A 19,184-nucleotide genomic window follows, 5' to 3' on the forward strand; every position below is an offset into this window, starting at 1 on the left:
ATAGTATTGTTAATCGAGAGATATACCACATAATTATTCAAATTGTATAAAATACATTATATAGTTCATCACATAACCACATAATACCACATAATATTAAAGTTCTAAGGTGACTCATCATTATTCAATGGAACATTGAATAATCTTCTCCTTGATAAACGTCCCTTGGTCATGATCGCGGTGTAAGTATAGGGCGTCTTCTTTGGATAATAAGACGTTGGGGTCAACCTGAAGTGAGACTAGAGGAAGGTCATCAAACTAATCAAAATATTCTGACTTGTCCGAAATGTCCTCAACTCCAATGATTTTTATTTTCGTTGGCAGAACTATGTGGCATTTTAGCTCATCTTGTGACTTTTTAGCAACCTTCATCTTGGATTTGCTTGACATGTCCTTTACATAGAGAACCTGACTCTCATCCTTGGCTAGGACGAATGGTTCATTTCTATATCCAATCTTGTTGAGATCCACTATTGTCATCCTATAACGGTCTTTTGTTATGTCTCCTCCAGCAACCCATTGGCAGCGAAACAGAGGGACCTTCAAAGATCCATAATCAAGTTCCCAAATCTCCTCTATGACACCATAGTAACTGTCCTTATTCCCATTATTGTCTATTGCAACTATACAGACACCACTATTTTGGTTGGTACTCTTTTGATCTTGTGCTCTCGTATAAAATGTATACCCATTTATCTCGTACCCTTGGTATTGCAATATCAAGACAGATGGTCCCCTAGCCAATCATTGAAGTTGTTCATCAATCGTCTCATTACCCATGAGGTGTCGTCGGATCCATGTTGCGAAAGTATCTATGTGATGCCGTGTAATCCATGCCTCAGACTTTCCCGGATTTTCGGACCGTACAATATCCTTGTGCTCCTCCATATATGGAGCCACCAAGGATGAATTCTACAGCACCGTGAAGTTTGCTTTGCGGATTTCAGTCCCATATATGTTCATATTAGCTTTGTTCCCGTGTGTACCCTTTCCCTTCACGTGGCCCTCATGTCATGACACGGGGATCCCTATCTGACTAAGTCCATCAATAAAGTCAACACAAAACTCAATGACCTCCTCTGTTCCATATCCCTTGGTGATGCTTCCTTCTGGACGGGCACAAATGCGAACGTACTTCTTTAGGACCGACATGAACCTCTTGAAAGGTCACATATTGTGCAAGTATACTGGACCCAGAATGGTTATCTTTTTAAGAAGGTGAACCAAGATATGAGTCATAATATTAAAGAAGGAAGGTGGAAAGACTATCTGAAAGCTAACAAGACATTGGACCACGTCATTCTGTAGCTTTATTAGATTGCTTGGATCGATTGCCTTCTACGAAATTTCATTAAGGAACGCACATAGCTTTTACGATTGCCAATCTCACATTTTCTGGGAGAATACCCCTTAGTACAACTAGAAGCAATTGTGTCATCCGGATGTGGCAGTCATGTTACTTTAGATTTGTAAATTTCTTCCCTTTCATATTTATTATTCCCAGTATATTAGAGGAGAACGTGGACGGGATCTTCATACTATTCAAGCAAACAAACATGCTTTGTTTCTCCTCTTTGCTGAGATTGTAACTGGCAGGATGTAAGTAGTGTTGTCTATTCTCTCTTTTCCGGATGTAGATCCTCTCGTTGTTCCGTACATTTCAAGTCCTGCCCTGCTTCCAATGTATCCTTTGGCCCCCCATAAACATCGAGGAAGCCTAGCAGGTTCACGCAAAGATTCTTCGTCAGGTACATCACGTCAATTGTGTTGCGGATCTCTAGAACTTCCCAATAAGGTAGCTCACATAATATAGACGTCTTCTTCCACATGGCTGCACGTCCGTTATGGTTGTTTGGAACATGTTGGCTACCGTAACCTTTACCAAAGACTACCTTCACATCCTTTATCATAGAAAATACATGTTTTCCATTACGGTGCAAAGGCTTAGCACGAGTGTCGGGCTCCCCCTTTAAAATGCTTTCCTTTCTTTCTTAAAGGGTAATTCGCAGGAAGAAATTGACGATGGATCATATACACCACCTTCCGACAGTGTTTCAAATACATGCTATCGGTTTCATCTAGACAGTGGGTGCACACCCGATATCCCTTGTTCGTCTGTCCTGATAGGTTACTAAGTGCAGGCCAATCATTGATGGTTACAAAAAGCAATGCTCTGAGAATGAAAGTCTCATGTTTGTCCTTATCCCACACAGGTACACCTTCTTCCTTCCATAGCAGTAAAAGTTCATCAACCAACAGTTTTAGGTACACATCAATATCGTTGCCAGGTTGTTTTGGGCCTTGGATAAGGACTGACATCATGATGAACTTGCGCTTTATGCACAACCAAGAAGGAAGGTTGAAGATACATAGGGTCATAGGCCATGTACTATGAGTACTACCGAACTCACCAAATGGATTCATTCCATCAGTGCTTAAACCAAACCTTATATTCCTTGTGTCCTTCTCAAAGTCTGAAAATTCTCTATCAACGTTTCTCCACTAGAAACCCTCTGTGGGGTGTCTCAGCTTCTCATCTTGCTTACATTCTTCTTTGTGCCATCGCATCAACTTAGCGTGTGCCTTGTTTCTGAACAAGCGTGTCAAACGTGGTATTATAGGAAAATACCACATCACCTTTGATGTAACTCTCTTCTTGATAGTTGCCCCTCAACATCACCAGGATCATCTCGCCTAATCTTATACCGCAAATAGGACAAGCATCCAATTTCTCATATTCCTCGCTGAGATAAAGAATACAATCATTAGGACATGCGTGTATCTTCTGTACATCCAATCCTAGAGGGAAAACAAATATTTTTGCTTCATATGTTGTTGACGGCAGTTCGTTACCCTCGGGAAGCGTGTTCTTTGCGATTCTCAATAGCTCCCCAAATCCCTTATCGGTTAAACCATTTGCTACCTTCCACTGCATCAATTCCAGTATGATACCCAACTTTTTGTGGCCCTGATTGCAATCAGGGTACATCAACTTTTTATGATCCTCCAACATCTTCTCAAATTTCTTTGTCTCTTTTGCATTTTCGGAGTCTTTCTTTGCATCTAGCAACACCTAACCTAGTTCGTCAGCTGGTTCATCTTCTGCAAAATCTTCTTCAGTCTCGCCCATTTCAAAATCTGTAAAGGCACCACCTTCAGCCCAGTTAGCTGGAATGTTGTTATCATCATCATCTTCTTCACCATCTTCCATTACAACTCCTCTTTCGTCATGCTTGGCCCAAAGAATATAGTTATCCATGAAACCCCAACGAAATATGTGGTCGTGTAGAGTTTTTCTATTAGAGTAATCCTTGTTATTTTTGCACATTCTGCATGGACAGCACATGAAACCCTTCGGCGACTTGTTGGCCTCTGCCGCTTAGAGAAAAGTCTTTAGGCCATTAATGAATGGTATGGAGCACCGGTCGCCATACATCCATTGTCGATCAATCTGCAAAATATTTTTAATTTACTTCTCCATTTGTAAAGCAATAAATGTAAAAAAAAACTTTCTGAAAAATATTGCTGACCTTTTATATATGGACCACCTTTGATGAGAAAATTCAATCCCTACAAATTTTGTGGAGAATTTCGGCAGCAACTCCCTTTGTCCCGAATCGTCATCAGCTTGAGCTCCACTATGTTATTTATGTAAAACAAAAAAATTAGTTGATTATTTTTGTTTCAATATTATACTTATGTTATTTATGTAAAGCAACAAAAGTAATTAACACAACACATATTTGTCAACATCCAAATATTGAACAGACTTTCATAAGTAAAAATTCTACATTCTACATGCATGTATAAATTAAAAAAACTCTCCATTCATCTTCACTCTAAAAAAGTACAAATTTCTCTAGCTACAAAGCATAAAACATAGAATACTAATTATGAGAGGAGGGAGGATGAAGTTTCTAACCTTTAGAACAGTTGGAAGAGTGAAATCCCCCCCCCCCCACAATCGTGGGAAAAATGGGCAACACCTCCCCTAGGTCACCATGGGAGTGAAGAAGCCCGAGCTCTCGGTCAAATGGTTGAGCTCGGGCTCGGGGAGGAAGAAGAAGCTTATTTTATAGTTTGTATGTTAGTACCGGTTGGTGGCTCTAGCCGGTACTAAATTATGACATTTAGTACCGGTTAAAGCTACCAGCCGGTACTAAATGGCTTCCAGGGGAATCTAGCCGTTGACCTCCCGGTCCCATGCCGCCATTTAGTACCGGCTGAGGCTCCAAACCGGTACTACAGGGGCTCCGGTGTTATTGTACGTGACGACCGGTACTCCGGTACTAACGCGTCGAACAAATGCTTAGTTTTTCAGTAGTGAAAATAGTTAATTGATCCCTAAACTTTGCACCGTGGGTCAACTTCCAGAATAATCTAGTTCCTCAACTTTTGTTTTTGATCAAACATGTTAGCATCATTGTGAATGAATGAATAATAAAGGTGGGAAAAGGGATTCATGATAATGAATGAAATCGTGAGAAAAGATTGGAATGATATAGAAAAACTCGCCCCATGCACAGCGCAGGCGTAGTCGTAGAGAAAAATCTTCGATGGATGTTCAATTCAAACAAACCATGCTAGCTGATGACTGACTTGTGCGGAGCCATATTTTGTTTAGTATTTGACTTGTTCTTTACAAGCTTCTTCAGTCGCGTCAAAACTACTTGACCGAAGAAAATGAGTACGTGCTTTCAGCCTCATTGCGAAGCTTTGTAGCCTTAAATGGCCACAATCGATTGTACTCACTTTCTCTGTATATTCAGCCTAGCTCCATTGCACTTTGAACGAAAGTACAATAACAACATTGAGGCACACTTTAAGCCCCCATTTTCTTGTTACTATGTAGAGGAAGCGTGGCAGCTAATGCATCAACCACGGCAATTATTGATGCACAGCTAGTGGAGTCATTCTACCACACACACCCCTTTTATTGGCGTGCATGAGCCTAGATACACTTGTATTTGAAGCTGGGGGGCAATGGATCAGAGATTTAAAACTAATTGAATTAACAAAAATGACTTGCTTGCGATTCAAGCACAGCAAGGAAGAACCACCTCATTTCTCTCTCTTTTTTTAAGCGCGAATCACCTCATTTCATCTGGAGTTGCAGTAGAGTTCAAGTGCATACTTATTGTTGGGTGATGTCCTAATAAAACCATTGACATGTTTCTATTCATAAAGTTTTCTGATTTTTACCATGTTTATGTGCATAATTCATTGATTTCTGACATTAGCTTCTTAACTACCTTCCTAGCTAGTGCTGACCATCCATTTTTGCCATAACTGAAGATTCAAAATCACTTATTAGCTCCACCAACTAACAAGACTATTTTACAGTACTATCCTATGTAGTTGAGTCACTGACATATATGGACATATGGACCACGTAGCTGCAGACGCCTTCCCGCACGGCCGGATCAACCCCCAGCTCCGTCGTCCCCCCACGAGCAGGAGGGCCAGGAGCGGGTCCGGCACGGAGGCCCTGACCCAGCCCACCCGTTACAGTATTCCCCTCTCCGCGTCGAACCCGGCAGCGAGTCCACGCGCCTCAGGAAACGGCGGCCCGCTCCTCCGTCTCCGCCTGCTTTCCCGTGACGACGCCCTTCCTTTCCCCCTCGCATTAATGGCCGCCTCCCCTCCCTATCCCCTTCGTCGTCGCGCCCCAGGACTCTCCCCTCCTCCTCCTGCTCCTGCTGCTTGACCCACAAGGCTTCTCCCTCCTCCTCCTCCCCTTGGGGCTGGGCGCCTGCTGCTGCTGCTATATATACGCGCGCGCGCGACCCCGATCAATTCGTAGTCGTAGCATGCTCGGTTCCCGCTCTCGGATTGACCGAGCACGGACGCCGTCGCGATGGATTCGGGGCCTTCTTCCTCCTCTCCCTGGGCCTCCGCCGCCGGCACTCCCTGCTGCCGTTTTGACGCGCTGCGGAGGACTGCGCCAGCCACGCCGCCGCCGCCGCGGGGGCCGCCGGCTGGGCGCTCGCCGCGCTGCTCACCTGCGTCTTCGCCGTCGGTACGTGCCCAAGCCGCCTCTGTTTTTTTTCTTTCTTGGCCATTGGGGGGCTGTTCCGTATAATCAAATTGGGGATGAATCCTCCCCTGATGCCTGCTTCCCGGGGCCGGTGTCGGCGTGCTTCTTGATCGAATTCGGCGGTTGATCGAATCCGTGGTCAATCGAGTAGCTTTAATTTCAGGCCTGTTGTGAGCTTGAGGGCTGCCGTATTGTTCCGTGCTGCCCAGACCCGCCGCGCACGCCTTCTTCTGCTCCCTGGGCCTCCTGCCCTGTTCCTCCCGTTTCCTCAAATTGGGAAGGAATTCAATCTTGCAAGCCAAAATCTTGGAGGCCCTTTGCCACTTGCGTCTTGCACGGGGCATGCCTGTCTTGCAAGCAAGCTCGTGCCGTACTGTACCTCTTTGTTGCTCAAGGTTCCATCGAGTTTACTGGCTCCAGTGTTTCATCCTTTTCTCCTGCCTCTGTTTCACGGGACTGTTCTGTCAAGAGCAATCATCTTCTATGGGCGACTTGCTAGAATTCTATTACAAATGATGAATTCCAGTTTGATCCTGTTGTGATTTTCCTCCGTTTGTGCTTACTGCAGTGGGCTCACTCGTCGGGATCTTCATTGGCGCATTCATGGGGATGTCCACGGAAAGCGGCATGCTCCGCGGGGCTGGAGTCGGAGCAGTCTCCGGTGCAGTTTTCTCCATCGAGGCTGTTGAATCCTGCATCGAGATTTGGAGGTCCAGCCATTCAGGAAAATACAGCATTCTCTTTGTGGTGAGTGGAAGAATCCAGTACCTGCTTTCTCTTGTTCACATTGCAAGGGAGGTGAAAGATCATTTTCATGTACCTACTCGAGCATGCTGCATATTTCCCTGTTTGTCGGCTGGCATAAACTCAGATGAGCATGTGAACACAGTAGCAACTTTTTCTGCTCAACCAAATTATGCCTTCTGCTAAGTTAGCTGTGTTTGTCTAGTGTGTACACTAAAGTTATATTTCACCAGAATTTGTTCTGATTTTTTCTGCTTTGGTTCTTTCAGCTGGACATCATATCTAGCCTCTTCAGTGGAAGAATTGTGTGGGAAAAAGTCAGTCCAGCACTGCAGCGTGCAGTACAAAGCCAGGTACAGAGCTCTTCTTATCTCTGGCAAGTTGTCATGCTCTGAAATGGGTGTAGTAGTTTACAATGTTTGCTACCGTTATGCACCGTCACTCTCCTTTGTACCTCAAGTTGTAGGTACCCCACCAGTATTGTTCCTTTAGGAAAATAATCTAGCGAACAATTAATGCAAGAAACATTTTCGGACCGTAGGATTAATGGGGTATGGGTTTCTCAGCATTAAATGGTTATGTGAATAATAATGTGGCTCATGGCCCCCATACACCTGCTAGAAGAAGTTTCTGGTGACAGAAATATCTAGATCTGCATCTTTGTGCTTGAGATCAACCCCAGAAACATTTTTTATCGCAGCACCTAAATGTGGATGTGTAAATCTGGGGAGTAGTATCTGAAAACAATGTCTGCATACCGTCAGATTTTTATGTACTAGTCTGCTGATTCTCAGGTTTAATTAGACACCACATAACTTCATGTTGGAGGAGATCTTGCAAAATACTATTACTAACTTTCAATATTTTAAAATTTTGAACTGAACAAAAAAACATATTGTTGGACTTTTATGCATTTAAAAGAACGCTTGGGAGCTGATATTTTCCAAATTGGTATAATTTAAGTTAAACTGTTTCTTTTAAGAAAAAGGATGCACAGCTGTACTATTATTTTATATTACATGCAAGTAGTTGCACGCAAACTATATGTTTCTGTAGGACCAGACAGCGTTTCTTTTGGTGCACTCTCTCTTATGAGATTTCATAGAACTAGATAATATTTTTCTTGTGCACATACTCCACCATAAATACATTTCATATTGATTTGCAGGGTTGCAAGGTTATATGTGATTGCAACTCGAGATACTTACGCTAGCGCTAGGTCTGATCAGTGTGGTTTGTGTTATGCAGATGAGTCTACTGAGCACACCATTCATGGACAACAATGACCTTTTCGAAACTGGCAGCACAGGAGGCATGTCAAGGGAATTGATTGACAGGATCCCAAAGATGAGGTTTGTTGCTGCAAGCAACTGCAATCAGGAAACTGATAGCAGCTGCTGTTCAGTCTGCCTTCAGGTTTGTGTGATTTCGACATGCTGTATTCCATCTATCTGTAACATAAGAGTATTAGCTCCTTGTCTTGTACTGATAACATGGTAAATTAATGTACCAGGATTTTGGAGCGCAACAATTTGTGAGGGCCCTGCCTCAGTGCCAACACGTATTCCATGTACGTTGCATCGACAATTGGCTCCTTAGACAGGCATCTTGCCCACTATGTCGGTCCGGTGTTCATATAGACGATATACATATGTAAATAAACTCGCAGAGTGGCACCTGGTGTATTTTCATAGTGAATACCCGTGCTCCTGTTTGATATCATAAATATAGTTGTATACATAGGTTTTCTCTTTTTTGTTACTTCTGCAGTCGTATGTGGTGCTATGCTTTCAGCTGCACGTTTTTGTCAAAGTAATAACATGATATGTACATCTCGAAAATGGACCAACTAACAAGCTCCCTGAATTATGCCCTTGTCCGGTTGTGCCTCAAGAACTCTCTGTTTCTGCTCTTGTTAACTGCTGATGATGACCTGCTAATGCAATTGTTTGCTACTTGGCAACTAATGCCAGTACCATCGGAGTCTAACCTTGCAACTACAGGTTGCTGCTCATGGTTGAATTTGAGATGCCGAACAGTTTGCTATTTGTTCAGAGAGCAGAGATTTTCAACCGACTCCTGCTGCACCATTGATTTTCAGATGGAGAAGTTCTTGTGAGAAATCAAAGGGGCAAGAGCTTCTCTCTGAAGTTTTGTTTGGGAAAGACGTGAGGCAACACTGCAGGCCCTGTCACGTTGGATGGCGAGTTGCAACACACAGGCAGCTGCTGAGGCAATCATAATAATTCAGATTAAAGGCCATTTCACAAGATAATTGATTCCCGAGAGATTAGGGTAACTAATGGACCTTCACCCGGGAAGCTCATTAGTGTGCTCTATAAATATGAGGGATGGAGCTAAGCAAGGGCGGATCCAGGATGTGTGGATAGGGGGTGCTCACTTTCTTCTTCCTCTTCTTTTCTTCTTCTTCCTCCTTTCCTTCTTCCTTCTCTTCACCCATGGCTGAAAATTGGGGGTGGGGAGCGCGCACACACACCAAGCCCCCACGCTGGATCCGTCCCTGGGGCTAGGGGCGCATAATCCCACCACGCCACAACCCTAGCCACCACTTCCTCTCGGCCTGAGCCCGGGACCCTTGCCACGCGTGCGGTGCTAGCACACCAGTGCACAACGTTCCTTCCCCGTACGTGTGGACTCCGTGGAGGCACTGCTGCTGTGCTGATCGGCTATGGCAGCTGCTGAGGCGAGGATGAGGAGGAGACGATCGTGATCGACTACTTCCTCTACACCAACACGCATCTACGTTGGACCGGCTGCTCCAACTCTTCTGCTGCGTTGTGCGTCTATCGCAAGTTTCCTAGGTGATGCGGTAGATATTTTGCTAGAGTAGTATGTCCGTTTCCCTACAGCAGCAGGGGCCGAGCTATGGACCAACTATATAAGTTCATCTCACACTTTCTCCATCATGCTGTTTGTAGAGAAAGGGACTTGTCTTCTTACAGAAGGATGGAAGATGCAACCTGAGCCTGACTGATGGATACGAGACAGCTACATTGCTACCACCATTAACTTTTAATAAGTACTTTAATGGGTGTCCTCAGGGGTATAAACAGACCACACCAAGCTGTAAGACCCGTAGCAACTCATGCTTTGTGTAAAAAGGTTAACGACGAAGCATCGTACCAATAAGAAAAGCGCAAGGTTGAAGTCAATATGCAAAATTATACAGAGTCCCACAATTGCAGTGATATTTTATCAATTCATTTATATTCTCTGTAATTGCAACTGGATGTTCTAAGACACGTCCTGAGACGGCAATATAGACATTGTGTTGAGCGTTCAGCAATTGACAAGTTTGCTGTTTTGGCCATAGTTTTATGATTTTTGTCCCGTAGGGTTGAATCGGGGGTGATTGCGGAATCCGTTCCCTGCGAAAATGTGTGCACCAGGCTTTCTCCATCGGGTTGTTCCCGTAGAAAGGGACATCCCTGCTTACCCGGCCGGAAGAGTCGAAGGAGCAACACGATTGATGGACACAAGATAGCTAAAATCATTGAGTGCACAATAAGTACGTTTATGGATGCTGTTGGAGCCTTGGAGGGGTCCTAGGCCTCACCAAACTACAAATTAGCACATTCTTTGAGACTATCACAGCCTAACTACTCTTGCCCCCATGCAAAAGGGTTAACCATTGTTGACTAATTTAAGTACCTACAAATCTCTGGATTGGTACTACACGGTCAAAGGACATATTCTGGATGGAAAATAGGTGAGGCAAACATTGTACTGCTATACATACCTAACATTCAAAATATTCAAGTACAGTTCTCATAAATCATCAATATAAACGAGGGCCATTGTTGATAGACCGTACATGCAGACAACATTCATAGCCTAATTTAAAAGAAAAAAAGAGCCCAAGAATGAAATATGGCACATAGTACTACGCAAGTACGAACCATTTTTTTTATGTGCAGGATCAGTCTAGCATTTACTCTCATTTATTTAAAATATATGTTGTTTCAAGATTTTTGCCCGCTAAACCTTTTAACTTTTAACTGGAATACGCAAAGGCCCAAAACGGAAACCTCTTATTCTTCAGGCCCACACGGTACGAATAGCGACGAATTCCCCGCGTCGGCCCATCAACACGCGCATCTCATTGAGATACGCGGCCCAGCTCGCTGAGGAATCGTGCTGGTTCGCGTGGCGTGTGGGCTTCTTCGCTGTTCGTCGTCTTCTCCATCACCGTCGGGGTCGACGCCGCGGCAAACACCTGCGCGACCACAGGAGACGGCCATGGTGGCGATGGAGCTGGAGATTCTGGGCATGAACTTCGGGTGCGTCCTAGCGGCGCTGAGCGACGCCAAGATCCCCGACAAGGGATGCCTCCTCCCGCTCATCTCCAAGCTGCTCGGCTACGCCATCGTCGCCGCATCCACCACCGTCAAGCTCCCCCAGGTTCCCCCGCCTTCTTCCTGCCACTAGATAAAGGTTCTTGTGTGCGTATAGATATGCATGCCTCTATGTGTCTCGATCTGCGGCGAGCTCGCCTGGTGGATGTGAGAGGGGATCTCAAATCTCATGTTCTTTGCGTGAGCATCGCGTGCGGAATTTTGCATAAAGGGTCCTTTGTTGGTAGCTTTGCTGTGAGCTTGGCGCGGCGCGGTAAAAGAGCAGAGAAATCAAGGGGGGAGCCGCCGGAATTCTTTGTTCTTTTGTGGGATGGTGGTGGATCGGCGTGACACTTTCTGGTGCTTTGAGTGCACAGCAAAAACTCTTGCAGTTACTTCCTCTCTCAAGAGCTTCCCCTGCTCAGAAACATCAGTAATTTGAACTTCTCAGTTCTGGAAGTTTAGAAATTGATCGACGAATATGATCCCAGCACTCCCCGTGCTCTGCTCTGGGATCACCGTTGGCACATTGCAGTCCCAGTCAGTCCACCAAATAAAATCCTCTAAAAGCCCCACATCCAACTCCTTCAAACTATCAAGGGATCCTTCGTCCCTGATGATTTGTAGCCCACAAAGGCCTGCAATTAGAATCCAGTCACTGTCAGGTCACCAAAATTTGAAGGCCTTGGAGATGAGGAAAGGGAAGAGGCCAGCCTTAGGGATGCAGCTGGATAGGATGGGCATGAACATAGGATGCTTCCTATTGTTTCCATTGGATGCAAACATCCTGGTTCCATTATTGTCTAAGGTCCTCGGGTATTCCATCATTGCTGCATCCACCATTGCCAAGCTCCCTCAGGTGCTTGCATCTAGTGTTATATTAATTAAGAATCAAGAACGTTGTTGAACATAAGAATTAAGAATTAGTTCGACAGTTATGGAGGACTTTGCTTCTTCACTGGTATCTAGATATGCATGCAACTTTTATATTATGTAGTATTGGGTAGCCTTATTTGCCTTTGGTATGGGTTGCAAAAGTTGTGAAAGGAATGTTGAAGCAGATAATTTCTTACCTGCATGGACTAGCACTCATAATAGAGATTATAAACCTGCAGACTCTTGTCTGCATTAGAAAGAGGTCGTTTGTTATTAAGAATAAGGAAGAAGTTAATCCATGATCAGACATGGCTTTTGATTTAGTTACTTTGTAATTCCTAATATAATATTTGTTTATATGCATATTAGAAAAAGGACATAATCCAGCCCCAAGATTTTCGTATTGATCATGTGCCCAGAATCTTTCTTGTACTTCAATTACCTTCTCATTTTGACTTTCCGCCATAATTACAAATATTTCCTGCTGCAGATACTAAAAATTTTGAAGCATGGAAGTGTTAGAGGACTTAGTGTAGCATCCTTTGAACTTGAGGTCGTTGGCTACACAATTGCTTTGGCATATTGTATTCATAAAGGACTTCCTTTTTCAGCTTATGGGGAGCTAGCTTTTCTGTTAATCCAAGGTTTGTTTTTGGGTTCATGTCTTGAGTGGACAGCTTATGTTTATCTAAGCCTTCCTTTTCTACCGGGAAGGCTGCTGTAGTTCTCTTTGTTGATTTTTTTTAACTGATGAAATATCTGATATGCAGCAATTATCTTGGTGGCAATCATTTACTATTACTCCCCGCCAATGGGAGCCAAAACATGGATGAAAGCTTTATTGTATCCTTCATTTCCCTGTTGTTTATTCTAACTTCACTTTGATGCTGGCAATAAAGATGTGCGAAGTCCCATTGACAAGTTCACTGAAGATCACCAAACTTTATTAATATTTTGTCTGATTAAAATGTTTGACTTGCTTTCCTAAACGGTGGTCATTTAGATATTGTGGACTGGCTCCAACTGTTTTGGCTGGAAAAATTGATCCTGCTCTTTTTGAAGTCCTTTATGTAAGTAGTAAGTAATATTTGTTGTGTTACACATGATGTAGGTGTATATGCTCGACCTCGTGACTTGTTTATTGTCTAATATTCCGTGCAGGCTTCACAGCATGCCATCTTCTTTTTTGCCAGAGTTCCACAGATATGGAAGAATTTTTCGGTATGATGTTACATTTTTGTTACACCTTATTACACAATTTATACATCTCAAACAATTTCCATTTGTGCTTTCTCTATCTTGGACAGCAATCTGCTTGAGTCGCGTAGGCTTTTAAGTATTGTCTACTAGTTGCAGTATTCTGGATTTGAACTACTTGAATTAGATGTTTTATGGCACTTTCTCAGAACATTCTCTGTTGAGTACTATTTCAGAACCTGGTTCATGTCAAGTGATTATTTCAAATATAAAATGGCTGTTGTCTTGTCCGTACTTTGCAGAATAAGGGCACTGGCGAGCTCAGCTTCCTTACCTGTTTTATGAACTTTGCTGGTTCTATTGGTAAGTTTTAAGCACATGCCAAATATAAACCATTACATTTTTAACTTCTGGCTCATCTTGTTTCTCTTCACAACACCATTTTTTAAGTTAAACAGTACATGCATCTTTTGCTGACATCATTAAACTCTTCAATCAGTGCTGAAAGCTTGCTAATCTCTGATACCTCTTGTCTTGCAGTAAGAGTTTTTACCAGCATCCAGGAGAAGACTCCCTTAAGTGGTATCCTTGATTCTGATTACGGCTCATTACAACATACTGATGGATTTTGTTTACTGTTATCATGTTGCATTCTAGTTCTAGATGTGTGGCAATCAAGTTCTAAATGTGCCCAACTGCCCATTATGTAGGTAGTTAATAGAACCCAAAACTTGGTAGAATAACTATACATGCCCAAACTGTATTAGTTCATTGTCCTCTGGTTAAAGTTTGATTTTGTATCTGCTTATCTCAATATGCTTCCCAAAAATATGGTGAAAATGAGCTGCAAAAATGCCGATAAATGATTTACAGCTCTGCTAGTATCGAATTTTCCTACAACCTCACTTTCTATGTCACTTTATTATCATTTATACTTGGTGACCCTTAACTATTGGAAAGTGATCATGGGCTCTGCAATTGGCATTGTCATGAATGGTACAATCTTGGGTCAGATACTACTGTACCAGAAGCCCGCTCCGAAGAAACAGAAGAAAGAAGATTAAGCAACGCGCAAGAGAGACAGCAGAAAGTTCTTCATGGTTGTTTCTTAGGATTCTGTTTCAGCACTCTTCGTCTGACCAAAAGGCACCGGTATACGAACTTGTTGGCAACTTGGTTTTATGAGGAAAAACAACAGGCAGGATACAGTCTTGCTATGTAAGGACATTTTTGTGCTGTTGTTTTTAGCACATCGCAGTGTACCATGACTGATATAGTTGATGCAACTATCGTTAGTTTGTGACTGTAAACTGCTGTTGTTCCATAGATTCGGTTGGCATGTATGGGTTTTGCTTTCTCTTATGCCATTCTGTATTTGAATTTCATTCAACGTTTTCGTCCGCTGCTTAGCTGCAGGAAGATTGATAAACGGGAGCAGACTGTTCTTATAAAGATGCTAGCCGAGAGAAGCAACCTCTGAATCATCATGACGTCCGACTCTCCTTATTTTGGAAAAGTCTAAAATGTTTTCCCCCCAAGTTCGCATGAGGTCGCTGAGAGATTAAACTGAGTGTTCTATTTACTAGTTCCAAAGCATATTTGTGCAAATTTCTGTCGAAATTTTGCAGGGACATGCAGTTCCTTCGAAATCCTCTATTATAAATGGGCAACAAAAACGAAGAAATTTGATTGTACCTCGCGCCTCTTTCCAACCAGTAGTTGGTTTGTTGGATGCACGTTATAACATATTAAACGTCGACGCTTCACTTCTCAGGGCACAACTCATCACGAACCATAGTTCTCAAGCTTCTCAAGGCCAAGTCATCACGAAGACACGAACCATAATTCTCAGGCAATTCTCTGAAAACTTTATTAAATACTATTCCAGTTTTAAGACCACGTCTCATCAGCACGCGGAGCGCCCGTACAAGGAAAATAACATCTGTACGGTCGCGTCTCGCAAGGTGAGCTTTTCAGAGCCTACGATCATCCTGAAGTACACGGTAGATTACATGCGGCAGTCTGAGGAGACAAGTGCAGGGCAGCGACCCTCGAAACAGCATCAGGTTGCACACCATGGAGAAACAGCCTGTCAGTTACATGTCGAAATCAAGCTTCTGCGAGATCGGTTCCGAAAGGTTTCCGGAAGTCCACCTCTTCAGCATCTCCAGAGCAGCCTTTGGTTGATCCATCGGTACCATGTGACCAGCATCGTGGACCTGTTGCACAAAGCACCTTTAGTAAGTTTTCGAAGAGAGTGCACATCACTAAGGTAATGGCTCGACATCCATTGATCCTTCAACTTTAGCCCAAACTGCACAAACCAATTGTCACACTCATTCTGTTTCTTGCATATTTTTTAATGGTTTCCATGAAAATTTGTGAATATAGGCATATATGTCTACCAATTACTGTGTGGCTACTTCTGCTCAAGAATAAAGATTGTTGGTCATATAGAGCCTAGAGGGAGCTGCGTTTTTGTGCATAGTATATAGATCTAACCTTCAAGAAACTCAAAGGACCATGGCTCTTTAGAAGGCCAGCTTCTTTTCCATCAACCTTGAAGGGCTTCTCAGATGATGAGACAAAAGCTTCCTTTCCAGACCATTCCATAGAGTTTACCCATCTCGAGTTCCCTGCCCAGATCAGGGTAAGATTACATACACACCCGGCAAAGCAAGAATGCAATAGTAAAAAACACAGCAATGGAAAAGGAAAGAATAGGTCTTCAGCGCTGTTGCCTTCCTATTATTAGCCATTGGTACCTTTCATCATTATGTACCAAAAAAAAACCAGTGTGCATTATTGTGCTTCTCTGAGATTAGGAAAATTTATACAATACCAGGTAACTTATGTCTTACTTAAATGAGCTGCAGCAAGTCCCAAAGCTATGCTTTCAGCATTCACCACGACTTTTCATACTACCAACCAAACAAAGATTTAATATCTTTATAACACATACATCTGCCACTAATTTCCTAGTACAGAACTTGAATAAAACCTAATCATGAAGGAGCAACTCACAAGTCTCAGATGACAAAAGGTTATAGTTAATTCATCATAATCCGTGTCGAGTGAGATTCAGTGTTGTGCAGAACAGCAAGCACAGGGTTACCAATGTTTATTAATAATAAGTTGCAAGATACTCACCAAGCCAATTGCATATGAGATCATACTCTCCAGCATAAATCAACACTTTGATGTCATTCTCAAGGAGTTCAGGGATTCCAACTTCAAGGTTCCTCATCCAATCTAATAACATGGCCTGATAGACACTTGGGCTGCATGAAACAAACTCTATGTCTCCAACTCCTAGGCTCTCTCTAACAGATTTTTTATTGAGAAATTTCTCCAAATTTGAGAAATCATAGCACAGGCTTCCCACACATGGCTTCCTGATGTCATAGTACTGAAAAGACAAGATGAACATTGTTAAAAGGTTCCAAAACATGGGGCCAAAAATAGAGCTTGTGTTTTGCACCCTACATTTTTACTCCCTATGATTGTCCTGATGGCAGTGAATATTGTATTGCAAACAAAGTACGCGGCAAGGCAAGATACAGTGCCAGAGGTACCTGCAAAAGAAGGAATTAAGTTTTATCAACTCATGCTACATGGCATCAGGGAAGGTGTGGAAGTTTTTCTTTGAAAAGAACCAACTGGCACCAACGTGCTAATATGCAACGATGCTATGAACCAAGTGCTGAAGAAATGTTGAATACTGTTGATAATGCTGCAAGGCCAAGACCCAAGAGGCAAACTTTACAAATACTAGCATTGACCTACACACAACCAAAGCAGGACTTACCACAGAGCTTGATAGTAAATTCACAAGTTGGAACTATTCTGTTGATCCTGTTAAATTGTGATTTTGTGATCAACCCCATATCCAATGCATAATCAGGGTATGCCTTGTACTGTATTGCTGGATCTGTTAGCCCATTGCCAATCGCGAAACCCTGAAAATCATTTAAAGTGATGATTACACCATGATAATAATGTCTTTAACAAAAAAAAAGAGGCATAGATACTTCAAGAAAGAGAAAAACTAGAAACCTTCAAATTAATGTGAATGCCCTCATTGTTCTTGTTTCCGCGGTACACGCGACTTGCAAAGGCAGGAATGTAGTGCCCAGCATATGACTCCCCAGTTATGAAGAAATCATTTTTAGCATACTTTGGGTGCTCAGCGAAAAAGGCCTGCCAGTATCACATAGTTAGAAGCATGAAACCAAATTCATGATAGAAATGCAAAAACAAACATTTCCTTCTAGATTGCTGCCAAAGTTAAGGATTGACACTCTAGCTCAGATAAACTCCATGCCTTATTTCTATAAACTCTACTGTATTTATGGTCTAGGCACATAGCATATCTGAAAGGTACTGTTGTAATTCATGTCACTAATATCCTACTAGAAATTGACTAGCTTACTATAGTTAGCCATATAACTAAGCAAATATGGCAGTGCGTGCATGTGTTAATGTGTTATATCATAAATGATGTGTACCCTGAAGGTTCCCCTTAAATCAGGCTACAACATACCATGAAATTCCACTTCCACATATAACTGAACGCATCATGTCCAAAAAAAAGAAAAGGATAGCCACTACCTGCAGGAAGTCATATAAATCGTTGCTGACGGAAGCTTCATTGTGGCGAGTGTCCCGTGAGTCCGAGCTGTAGCTGAACCCAGTTCCAGTGGGCTGATCAACATAGATAAGGTTGGATGCCTGTGAAAGACAACAGAAGCAAGATTACACAGAGTTTCCAATCAAGAGATAATCAGGAACACATCAGAAAGTAAGAAGCCATGAAAAAACAAAAACCGAAACTCCATCTGCTAGATCGGTAAGCGCAGGAGCAGCAGAATATGTACCTTGTCCCAGCCAAAGTCATTCCAGACGAGCGACAAGTTGTCCGCTATGTGGAAGGGCCCGTTCTCGTAGAAGAGCGCGAGCTCGCTGCTGCAGCCGGGCCCGCCCGTGAGCCAGATCACCACGGGGTCGTCCTTGTGCCCCCTCGACTCGAAGAAGAAGTAGAACATCCTGCACAGCACGATCGGGCCCCGAGCGAGCGACATGGTCCGGGTGTGTGAATAACAGAACGCGCATATGTGAGTGGGAAAGTGAAGAGACGGAGGTAGAAGATGGAGGAGCTCACCTGGCATCGTGGGTGTTGGGGAGGCGGTAATACCCGGCGTGGTGCCCGAGGTCCTTCACCGACGTGCCCTCGCTGGCCACGCCGCCCCCGGCCGCGAGGGACGCAAGGCGGATGGGCCTCTCGACGAGGGTCCCCGCGGGGGCAGGGGCGGCGCCGGGGGTGGCGGGACGCGGGGAGGCGTCGGCGGGGTGGAGGTTGAGGGCGCGGATCAGGTCGACGGCGGCGGAGCGGGGGAGCCGCGGGGCCAGGTGGCGCGGCGCGGAGGAGGGGAGGCGGAGGAAGCTCCCGCCATCCGGCGAGCCGCGGGCGGGGGAGGCGGCGAGCAGGAGGATGCCGACGAGCACGAGGGCGGGGCTCCGAGCGACGGGCCCCATGGCCGGGCCGGCGGTGGGCGGTTGCGGTGGCGAATCGGCGGGATCAAAAGTGGGGTGGGGGAGAAGAGTGGGGGCGGAAAGAAGACGACTCGAGTGGGGGGACTGGGAGAAGTTAGCGTGAAGAGTCAACCAGATTTTTGCGGCATGGTGGGGCTCACCTGTCAGAGACGGGATGCGGTGCAGATATTGTGAGATAGAGAGATACGTGGCACACGTGTGCCACGAGTGGCCCAAGTGGCGGAAAGCAGGGACTAGCGTAGAGGCGATCTGAACCTCGAGTCTTTTTCTTTTTTGTAATGGGACAAAAAAATTTCTCACGTTATATTTTCGTGCGGGACTGTGGAAGTGGAACCCGTCGAAGCGTGCTCTTCGATCGGATCTCTCGTACTAGTGCCCCGATCATCTTTCGTCTTACCAAGGTTGGTTAACATAGATTGGGT

General features: G+C 44.0%; 2 protein-coding genes and 1 pseudogene across 3 annotated transcripts; 2 read left to right on the forward strand and 1 right to left on the reverse strand.

Moving 5' to 3' along the window:
- Positions 1 to 5,550: 5,550 nt before the first annotated feature.
- On the forward strand, positions 5,551 to 8,674 carry LOC101755208 (annotated as a pseudogene). Its single transcript, XR_214719.2, has 5 exons — positions 5,551 to 6,019; positions 6,606 to 6,784; positions 7,051 to 7,134; positions 8,030 to 8,197; positions 8,295 to 8,674. The product of XR_214719.2 is annotated as an NEP1-interacting protein 2-like (transcript).
- A 2,268-nt stretch (positions 8,675 to 10,942) lies between these two features.
- Positions 10,943 to 14,646, forward strand: LOC101755620 (mannose-P-dolichol utilization defect 1 protein homolog 2). The gene is made up of 8 exons (XM_004957623.4): positions 10,943 to 11,203; positions 12,503 to 12,656; positions 12,783 to 12,855; positions 13,016 to 13,082; positions 13,174 to 13,233; positions 13,512 to 13,572; positions 13,750 to 13,791; positions 14,170 to 14,646. Exons 1-8 carry the CDS (start codon positions 11,042 to 11,044, stop codon positions 14,271 to 14,273), a joined length of 723 nt encoding a protein of 240 aa, XP_004957680.1. The 5' UTR covers positions 10,943 to 11,041; the 3' UTR covers positions 14,274 to 14,646.
- Positions 14,647 to 15,054: 408 nt separating this feature from the next.
- LOC101756020 (serine carboxypeptidase-like) lies at positions 15,055 to 18,830 on the reverse strand. The gene is made up of 9 exons (XM_004957624.4): positions 18,371 to 18,830; positions 18,087 to 18,255; positions 17,821 to 17,940; positions 17,266 to 17,409; positions 17,018 to 17,168; positions 16,696 to 16,784; positions 16,360 to 16,618; positions 15,712 to 15,845; positions 15,055 to 15,428 (listed from the first exon to the last, which is right to left on the reverse strand). The coding sequence occupies exons 1-9, from the start codon at positions 18,742 to 18,744 to the stop codon at positions 15,306 to 15,308; spliced, it is 1,563 nt and encodes a 520-aa protein (XP_004957681.1). The 5' UTR covers positions 18,745 to 18,830; the 3' UTR covers positions 15,055 to 15,305.
- Positions 18,831 to 19,184: the final 354 nt, after the last annotated feature.

This window comes from Setaria italica, chromosome II (assembly GCF_000263155.2).
Source record: "Setaria italica strain Yugu1 chromosome II, Setaria_italica_v2.0, whole genome shotgun sequence".
Classification (NCBI taxonomy): Eukaryota; Viridiplantae; Streptophyta; class Magnoliopsida; order Poales; family Poaceae; genus Setaria; species Setaria italica.

Excerpts from the sequence above, each read along its gene's own strand:
- LOC101755620 (XM_004957623.4), top strand. The coding sequence starts at position 11,042 with ATGGTGGCGATGGAGCTGGAGATTCTGGGCATGAACTTCGGGTGCGTC. Across the intron at positions 13,083-13,173 it reads CTCTTTTTGAAGTCCTTTAT|GCTTCACAGCATGCCATCTT; the intron begins GTAAGTAGTAAG and ends TATTCCGTGCAG. Across the intron at positions 13,234-13,511 it reads AGATATGGAAGAATTTTTCG|AATAAGGGCACTGGCGAGCT; the intron begins GTATGATGTTAC and ends CGTACTTTGCAG.
- LOC101756020 (XM_004957624.4), bottom strand. The coding sequence starts at position 18,744 with ATGGGGCCCGTCGCTCGGAGCCCCGCCCTCGTGCTCGTCGGCATCCTC. Across the intron at positions 17,941-18,086 it reads ATGACTTTGGCTGGGACAAG|GCATCCAACCTTATCTATGT; the intron begins GTACATATTCTG and ends TGTCTTTCACAG. Across the intron at positions 15,846-16,359 it reads TCTCATATGCAATTGGCTTG|GGAACTCGAGATGGGTAAAC; the intron begins GTGAGTATCTTG and ends TGATCTGGGCAG.